This window comes from Sinocyclocheilus rhinocerous, unplaced genomic scaffold, assembly GCF_001515625.1.
Source record: "Sinocyclocheilus rhinocerous isolate Xijiao unplaced genomic scaffold, SAMN03320098_v1.1 scaffold40, whole genome shotgun sequence".
Taxonomy (NCBI): Eukaryota; Metazoa; Chordata; class Actinopteri; order Cypriniformes; family Cyprinidae; genus Sinocyclocheilus; species Sinocyclocheilus rhinocerous.
In genome coordinates this window covers 714,908-725,057 of record NW_015624837.1, presented here as the reverse complement: position 1 = coordinate 725,057, position 10,150 = coordinate 714,908, and the positions used below count along the sequence as shown (strand labels likewise).

Genomic DNA, 10,150 nt, shown 5'->3' with positions numbered 1-10,150 from the left:
CATATCAGGGTTGGATCAAATCTCTGCAGGAAAGTGGCCTGGAAGGGCCAAGTTTGCCCATCACTGGTTTAGAGCATAAGAAAAAAAAAAAGGAAAAATATATATTTTTAAAAATTATATTTTATTCATACTGTATGTTATGCTATGTCCCAGGACTCAGTTTTTCTAAAAAAAAAAAAAAAATGACACGAATAGACATTAAAAGGCAAAAACAATGGGATGAATCACCAATCAATTTTTAGGTTTCAGGATTTTTTATACCAAACTTTGTATAAGGATGATTCTCAACTATGCTATAAAAGATATAACAAAATTATTTGATATACCATTTTACATATATAATTTGTTTTCCTATTCAATTCTTTTGTCTCCCAACATGTATAATAAATATGCTTTTAGTCCTGGTGTCCTCTACAGTGTTTCATAACAGGAAGTCATATTTTGGTTTGAAACCAAATAACATTTTCCTGAGATGTTGATTTATGACAAACAATTTGAAAATTTATCAGATTTAAATGATAATTACAAAATATTATCATATTTCCATAAGGATGTACAATTTTATCACTAAATTAATGTCAACCATTTTTAAAGACCAAGCAGAGGGAGTAGTCATGGAGAAACTTCCAAACATTTGGTATCTCTGAAAAGCCCTGAATATGCTCTGTACATCCAGACTGAACACTGTGACGTGAGGTCTCAGAGAAATTCACTAAAATATAATGTCCACTACAGAGACAAAAACTCCATAGCTGGGTCTCAGGAGGTTAAATGAACATGACAAGAACCAAACAAACTTAAATAACCTGAATTTCCATGCTGGTCCAAGCTGGATTATTGCTAGTATGGTGCCATAGCTGGTGCACCACCATACCCACACCACAAACAACCAGCATGGTCTTTCTGAAGAAGCTGGTTGACCAAAGGAGGCTTGGTTTAGCATCCAAAAAACCAACATAAGATGGTCACCAGCAATGCAGGTCTTTTAACAAGGTAGAAAAATGAGTATGAGTGACCTGAAGTGGCCAGGAATATGTATGCGCAGGCATGTGAAAGCTGTTTCTGCGTAACTTGATGCATTTGTCTGTCCACGCGCACAGCAGGCTCGGTCTGCATCAGGAGGCATATTTAAGTAAACATTTCAGCACCACAAAAGGCTTCCCACATCGAACCAATCAAAGAAGCATGCTATTTTTCGCCTCACCTCTGATTAATAGCAGCACTAATATAGCACAAAAAATGTATTATGATAAAGTCAAACGAAGTGAATGGGTCAGTGGGGAAGAGCGCTCAGCGGCGCGCTGCCGCTGGAGAAAGACAGGACTCTGATGCCTGCTTGACAAGGTGGTTGCTATGGTAACACCACAGCTCAAAGTCCCAAAGGACAAGCACATCAGAAGAGCTCTCCAGCAAATGAGAGACGGAGAACGAGAGAGGAAGAGAGGGAGGGATGAAATGATAAATAAAAGAAGGTTGGATATGGAGGTGGGCAGTGTGGGAGTGAGTAATGGGGCAGGTGTGCAGCGCTCACTTTATAATAGGTAGATGCCGTGCGTCCCGCTGCTGCTGTCGGTGCCGATTGACATATTATGAAGTGGAGCCACGGACCGCAGCAGAATGGGCATGAAACTCCTTTTTTAACACAGAGTCAAAGGGGCTGTATCAATCTGAAAGCCCGACACTGTGAAATACTAGGCTAATTTAAGAACTAATGGAGGCTAGAGGTAGATACACATATTTTAAACACTGCCTCGGATTTCAAGAACTCTCTGAGAAGTGTGCCAGAATGCTTTAGTCTTCAAAATAACATGACATGTTTGGTCCACCTACGGTTCCAACCTTCATTATTCACAGAGGCCCGGGGAAAAAAAGCCTTTAAGATTGTTCAAGTGTGTTGGCTGCACTGTAGTTGTGTATTTCTGCATGTGTGGGTGCATGAGCATGCGTAGGAACACTTATAAATCAGAGCCGACTCATACCTGCAGCTTCCGTGACGGGGAACTGTAATATCTCTCACTCGAGCGAGCTTTGGTATCTTTGAGATCCTATGAGAGTGACATGTTTACTTTCGGAAACCTGCGGCTCCAAACAAGATCACTCTGCCAGCAGCATTCAGTGGCAGAAAATGAGTGAAAATCAGTCAGGTCGCCGCTCTCACTGGAGGTGGCTGAACTTGACAGTGGTTCATTTCCCAGGAGCCACCTGACGATGTGCTTTTAGTGCTCCGTTCGGGGAGAGTCTCCACTGTAGAGCACAAACGCGACGTGACAGCTCTCTCTACCTGAACATACATGGTCCTCAGCCTCGTTTAGAAAGGAGGTAGCGAACTTGAGACTCGGAAAGGGCAGGATTGTGAATTCTGGGAAAGGTTTGAACAAGCCAATCTTTGAATAGAGTAAAATTAGATCATTTTAAAGGTAATGTTCACGCACCATGTAGTTCCAAACATGACTTTCTTCTGTGGAACATAAAAGATCACATTTTGAAAATGTCTCAGTGTTTTGTTTTTCTTTACCACTCAATCAAGTCAGGGGTGTCCAAACTCAGTGCTGGAGGGCTACTGTCCTGCAGAGTTTAGCTCCAACTTCCCTCAACACACCTGCCTGGAAGTTTCTAGTAAGACCTTGATTAGCTGGTTCAGGTGTGTTTAATTGGGGTTGGAGCTAAACTTTGCAGGACAGTGGCCCTCCAGGAGCAGGATTGGACACCCCTGAATTAAGTGCAGCACTGCCCGCCCACTTATTTTTTTCCGATAGGGATTTTCAAAAAGAGTTATGAGCCATGAAACAAACCAACCATCTACGAGGTGATTGACAACATTACAAACTTTGACTTGAAGCAAAAAAGTGTTTGAAAATCAAACAGAATGACAAAAGGTACAAGACTGTGTATACTTAAAGGAATAGTTTACCCAAAAGTGAAAATTCTGTCATCATTTACTCACCCTCAAGTTGTTCTAACACTGTATGAGTTTCTTTCTTCTGTTGAACACAAAAGAAGATATTTTGAAGAATGTTGGTAACAAAACAGTTGCCAGTGGCCATTGACTTCCATAGTATGGGAAAAATACTTTGGAATTCAGTGGTGACTAATTGATGACAGAATTTTCATTTTTGGGTGAACTATCCCTTTAACAGCTTTACTGAGGGAAAGAACTGCAATCATTGCGAATGTCAATGACCTTGGATAAAACTATTGATTTGAAGAGGTTGATTGTATATATATAAAAACATATTTTCAACAAACTATGCACCATCCATTAGCAAGCTCATAGCTCACAGTAGGTCCATCTTAGAGGTTTATCAATTCCCCCGTATAGAACAAAAATGAATGGGATTTTTACTTCTGCAGCTGTTGAACTCGGGTGCAATGTTATATTTGTTATTTTTATCATGTATGGAACTAACAGTATTGTTTTTCACAGAAGAAAGATCTGTAGAATTACAATGAATTGAAACTCAAATAAATTTATTTACCCCCAATGAATGTAATTTTTAACAAGGAACGTTTAGACAAACACCTAAAATGAACTTAACCTTGTTTGGAAGTAAAAAAAAGTTTTTAAAGGCCTTACTTAACCTCAGATACTGCAGTCGCTACAGCAAACATGCTGAAGATTATAACAGATTTTAAAGGGATCCGACAGTTGAGTTAAAGGGAAAAGTTTTAGGAGGGTTGAGATGAAAGACAAGGGGGGCTGAAGCCCCCAAAACTGCTCTAGCAATGCCTGTGGCTGGAAAACATCAACTGCATAGAGCTGCTGATGCTGCTGGGCTAGAATAACTATTGCTCGTGTCAACACAGTATTCAACTAGAAGTGCCTTTGGCTAGTACTTGACATCTACCCACAAGAAATCAGTGATGTGTCAAGGCTGGATCCTACATACATTCATTTGATGAATCAACAGAGCACGGATGTAGAAATAACTGCCTTTAATGCTAAGTGATACTGTGCTGCATTCATTCCCATTCCCAGACAGATTATTAATATTTTAAGACTAATACTCAAACATCAAAAGAGCAGTAGATTTGTAACAGAATACAGTGATATTCAACAGACTCTGAAGCACCAGAGCACTTATATACAAACAGTAATTTCAATTAAATTATGGGTTAACATGAACTTACTTGCAGCCTGGGCCTGTTTGTCTCTGGGGTCGTCTGTAGGGCTCAGATCATCAGGAGGCCAGCGGAGTTCCCCGCTCTCCACCTCCCCGCTCTCAGTGGGTTCAACCACGATGGATGGCAAGCGTTTGGAAAGCTTTGGGAACCGTTCATGGGAGTCTGGGAAGATCTATAAGAAAGGGATCATAAGAGGCCACAGTACATGACAGTTCAGTGAGCTGAAGTTCTCAACAGTTTTCATGAAACAGCATGATTTGACCTTTACTTCCTCTGTTAAAGATCTAAGGATCTCATTAAACCATCCTATTGGAAGCAGAAGTTTTAATTTTAGCACAAACCTCACAAAACTTTGTTTCTTTTGTGCTTAACACAAAAAAGTAAAGAGAAATTATATATATTCATGATATGTTTTATCAAATATTTACTGGAAAACAAAACAAAAAATGCCTATTAAAAATAAATTTTAAGGCAGGCTGTTGTCAGGTCAACCTGTTTTAACCTTGGAAGCATTCAGCACTAAATCCTACTTGAAATTTTCAGTGCATTCCCATTATAAGCAATCAGAGTGAAGAATGAAATCTTTTTTTTGGGGGGGGGGGCAATCACTTATAATATGAGTAAATATATGTTTACAAAAGCTCCCCTCCTGCAGTTCCATCAAAAACTCCTTGATGGGTTTTTATTAATGATGTGTTTGGCATTCACCTCACGCCTTGGGTGAGTCTTATTGCCATAGCACAGCCGAGTTCACGAGAGCAGAATGTGACTCACGCTGTGTATGTTTATTTCTCCACAAATTGCAGTGAAGTGTGAACAAGAGCGTCTTGAGTGTGTGTCTGCAACGTGGGGTATCAAGTGAGACGTGAATGGTCTAAAAGCATCTGTACCAACAGTGGAAAAGGGTGTGCATTGCATGTTGGTTTACACAGCACAGAAAGAGCTTATGACAGAGTGAATGACAGATTCAGACATGTTTCATTCAGCTAGCATATGATAGCACTGCTCATCCTGTGGTAAAGAAAAGGTAATGATGATCAATTCCTGAAAAGATTGTGACCTTTCGAGTCTCTCTTGAGTGTCTGAGAGGAATCTGAATTCATCCAGCAGGCTGTATGAACGAGCAGGCATCTGATTGGCTTTTTGTAGCGATGTGCGCAAAATGAAAGGGACTCCAATCAGGCTGAAATAATGGAGGTAAAGCTCCAATTAGACCCACTGAGACCCATCACAGTCATCTATCAGGTAACCGGAAAAACACTCAGCATGTATGCGTGTCTGACCATGATTTAAAATGTAACCTACCCTGCTCTCTGGAATAGCTGGTTTTGATTGGTCAATCGTGGGACTGCTCAAATGTTTTTGTAAAATGCCACTTAATGGACGCACCAAGAATGAAAAATACAGTTCTATGAGAATAGTATCCATAGCACAACTATAAAGGACACAGAGGAATGACACCTTTAGGGGGTCGTTCACATTCCATTGTGCCGCTTTTTGATTAATTTTCTATGCAAAACATGCACTAGATGGACGTGTTTGACTGTTGCACACATGCCGTGCATCTTTTGCATTGTCTTGTGCATGACACAGCATTCTAAAAACGCAACTTGTTAAAAGAAGTTCAACTTTTAAAAAACGCGTTTATAGATTTTGCATTCTATGTGAATGGCCCTTTAGAGTCACTTTCAGAAGCTTTAAAGTATGGCTGCATGCAAAATCGCATACTTCCCTACTATAGAGTAGGTTAAAAACACCTAAAAGACCCAGCTAAAAAAAAAAAAAGTTCTAATGTTTTTCTAACATTCTCTGAATGTTCAAAATATCAGTTAAGCTTTAAAGTATGGCTGCATGCAAAATCGCATACTTCCCTACTATAGAGTAGGTTAAAAACACCTAAAAGACCCAGCTAAAAAAAAAAAAAGTTCTAATAATGTTTTTCTAACATTCTCTGAATGTTCAAAATATCAGTTTTGTTGTTGTTGTTGTTGTTATGTGAATGTTAAGGGAACATTCTTTATCATTTTGCCAACATTGTGGGAATGTTAGTTTTTTTATTCCGGTTTCCCACCCACTTAAAACAGTTATTGTTATAGTTATCATTCTTAATGTGAGAACGGGCTTTAGATAAATATGTTATCATTGTCTATGACGACATATAATGGTGCTATTTTCAGGTCTCTCATATTGCTTTGCGGAAGTTAGAATTTCTCACTGGCGCCATCTTGCAAATCACACTTCAGTATAAAAAATTATTGTAAGCATAAACCTTCTGGCAGAAGACTAGGAGTTCCCTAGAAAATTAAAACATCGCCAAGCAATGCTAAAAACAGCGAACCAGAAATTTAAAGAGAAATAGAGGAAGACATGTTACATTGTAGGTCCACAAAAAAGGATGGATTGCAGATTAAATTTAATTATTATAATTATACAAATTAATTTAAAATTTACATTTTAGATTGTACAAATGTACATTGCAGTGTTTGTTCTGTTGCTAGACCAGTTATTTTTAAATTAAATTAACTATTAACCACTTACTGTGCGCCCCTATTTTTGAGCATTTTCTGAAAAACGACATACCCAAATAAAAATGTCTGTAGCTCTTGAACCCTATGGTCTATATTTATAAATCTGGTATTGTTTGAAACGTTTTAGCTTCCAAATGATATATAGTTTATGATAGTTGATTGAATATTTTTTTTTAAACAAAGGTAATAAATAGCACAGACACGCCTAAACACGCCCCACGGGCCGGTGCGGGTTAACAGGTTAAATTAGCTAACATCCATGTAAGAAAATACAAATTAATTTAAAATAACTCAAATCAATATTTCATGTCCATGCATTCCCTTTGTCTTTCTATTTTTATTTCTTGTATTTATTTATTTTTGGCAAATAGCAATTTAATAAGTCAGATGATCATAATCTGTATTAAATCCCTGTATTTGAAAATGACCAGTGACTGTATATATTATTCCTTACTTGTTTTTGCATTTCATTAGCCCTGTTCCTGTGGCTTGAATAAAAACATTGATATGAATTTCAAGAGAGCATCCAGCCAGTTGACTAAGAGGAGCGCAACCAACCTGAAAAGAGATGTTCTGCTCCTCGGATGCACCGCTCACACTGTAGTCTCCCACTGCGGAGTCACAGCTGTTCATCACCTCCGTCATGCTGCCCAGTGACACACTTAAACCTACAACAAGTCAGGAGGAAGTGCATTTACACTCTGATAGTCACAGCGTCACTCGGTCCGCTCATTTGCCTATGAATGTGGGAGAGACTGATTCAGATGAGCCACCTGCACTAACCACAGCTGGGTTATTTTCTCATCTATGAAAAGATCCTGCCAAAACCATCCAGCCAATCCATGTGCACCTACCATGATTTTATGCAGATCAAGTCTATACATAGTTTGTTATTCAAATCAGCTCTTGCACCATTTTCGAAGGAAATTACTTTCACACTCATCAGCTAGAATCAAGAGAGAGGATACATTCAGTGGGTCGCAATAATATCAAGGCTGTTCTCCAAGTCATTCTAAATGCAAAACTCATCTAGGAGATGAAAACTGAATGGTGCTGAGCATGCAGTTGTACGCAGTATATGAAATTATTAAACTTTGTTCCCATATTAAAATCAACAGCTTTGCTTAAGTTTAAAGAACCAATAAATGTGTAATTCTTGAGGTAAACCAAACAAACGTCACTTTTTAAATCTTACACTGTAACAACATAGAATATTTTACATAATATCAATCTTAAATATAACTTCAGTTTGGTGTAACCTAAAGTAGTCAGGTTGGTTCAGACACATCAAATAATACTTCAGTAAAGTCAGTTGAAGATGTAAGCACATAAAGTACATTTTTAGGTTATCTGACAAAACATTTTTACACTATACTTCTTATATATATATATATATATATATATATATATATACTATTATAATGTTTATTGATGTTTTGAATTAGCTTTTAGTGCTGAAAACATTTTCATTTATTTTTATGTTTTAAATCTAAATTTAGTTTAAGTTCTAATAATTTTGTTGTGTCCATTATTATTTTTAATTTAACATTTATTTTTCTATATATTCTATTTAAGTTTTTAAGTTATGTACTCCACCTTGAACTTTATATAAACTTTTTAATGAACTAATAGTTTTGGTTTTAGTTTTTGTTGATAATACTGACTGTGGTGGGGATTTTTCATTGACTCTTTCTGCAGGTTACATCAATATGCCAGTGGATGGCGTTTTATCATTCACTCAAATGATTTGTTCAAAAACACTGATTTATTCAGGAATGAAACAACTAGCTGTCTTTATGAATTAGTCATTGAATCATTGACTAAAACAATTTGTTCATAAACACTTTCATTCAGGAGCAAAAAAATAACTGTCTTGCTCAAAGGAGCTTTGATTAGAAAAAAAATTAATTGTCAAAGTGAAAATAGCTAAAATAACCGTTAAAATTGCGTCAAAGGGGGCATTTACACAACACTGTTTTCAACTAAAAAGTACTTTAGTACATCGTTGCCATGTAAACATACCCTAAAATGTAAGATATTGAGTATCAACTCCTTGTTTATTGAACAATATTACGACAACACTCTTGCTTGCAGCTCGTGTGATACTGCTTAAATAATACACAGGACAGACTGGATACATTTACATGAAGCTCACATGAGTACGGTTGGCTTGCATAATCTATCTGCTGCATGATCTGTCTAATGCGACGTGGACCAGCTGGTGGTCCTGAAGGCTGAATCCTCAGCCCTCCGCATGCCACATATATGCACACCTGCACACCGTCCTGCGTGAACGACGAAGGCTGTGTGACTAACACGGCCCTTTACCATGAAAACGTGCATTAGCACACATGGTATTTGTTTGATAAAGAATGGGATTTTTGTATATAGTTTATAATTTAGTTTCACAGTGTAATAGTGTGTAACCTTGTTGCATTTTATTGATTTTATATTACGGTTTTATTATTAAATACTGCATAAAAGGCATGCACACATGCGAGCATACAATGCTGCTTGTTCACTATGTTGCACATGCACACAACAAGCCTGCTTTTTTAATCTGATGACACACATACTATCACCTGATCATTTGCATGGATAAAACCAGTATCCAGGCTTAGCTGATCTGAGATAAGGCTGTGAAGATACCACAATGATGCTTCTTATGCTTTGATGTAATGAGAAACAGCAAAGCTCTAAAGCCAGACAGGTGACAGATGAAGTGAGAGAGTCCTTCACTACAGATCAGCCACTTTAAAGATATTTTTGTTTTATCTGAGAAACCAGTCTGGGTAGAGAGGATATTATACTGTCATTATCATTGTAGTTTACCCTTGATTCCATTTGGGAACTGGGTGGCTCAACTGAATCAAAGGACGAGGGATACAGAGGAAAAACTGGGGGTGAGCAGATGAAAGAAAGTAGAAATAAGCAGAACTATCAAAGAAAAGGATTAAAGGATAGTGAAATGAAACGATAAAGAAATAAATCGTTTGGACCAAAGAACGACACCTATTCACCTGATAAAACAGACCCACAAGCTACAATCTTACACACTGCCAGGAGCAAACAGTGGATGAGTAATTCACTCCTTGATTTGCTTAATAAAAGCCTCCTTTGATATCGTTTTGACAGACATGTTTATTGTGTATTATTTTCAACGTGTTTATTCCTAAGTTTAGTGTGGCAAAATAGAAGCGCAGCCGTAATTCGCGTGCAGTGTATCTGGTTGCCATGACAACCTCATGCGCTTCCTGCTGCTGCTCTATGTAATCAGAGTGTGAATTTGAAGATTTTCTATAGCAAAACTAAAATGTGTTTAAAAGTGTGTCTGACCAAATCGTCCGGCTCGGTTTGCCCCCCCTCGAACTCGAAGACATCTCTAATTTAACAGTTTACCATCTGATCTCACTCAGTGACTCTAGGCTATGTAGGACGGGACGAAACCATGCAGTGAATGGGGGGAGATAATTTTGCTGGAAATGCAGAAATAAGCCGTA

At 37.9% G+C, this 10,150-nt stretch overlaps 1 protein-coding gene across 1 annotated transcript in view; it reads right to left on the bottom strand.

Annotated features, from left to right (window-relative positions):
- LOC107746282 (protein LBH-like) overlaps positions 1-7,756 on the bottom strand; it is a 15,361-nt gene extending 7,605 nt beyond the window's left edge. Inside the window, exons 1-2 of the mRNA XM_016560421.1 lie at positions 7,209-7,756; positions 4,129-4,294 (exon numbers count right to left, since the gene is read on the bottom strand). Of these exons, the coding sequence (XP_016415907.1) occupies positions 4,129-4,294; positions 7,209-7,295 (253 nt within the window). The 5' untranslated portion in view covers positions 7,296-7,756. The remainder of the gene's footprint in view (positions 1-4,128; positions 4,295-7,208) is intronic.
- Between the last annotated feature and the right edge of the window lie 2,394 nt (positions 7,757-10,150).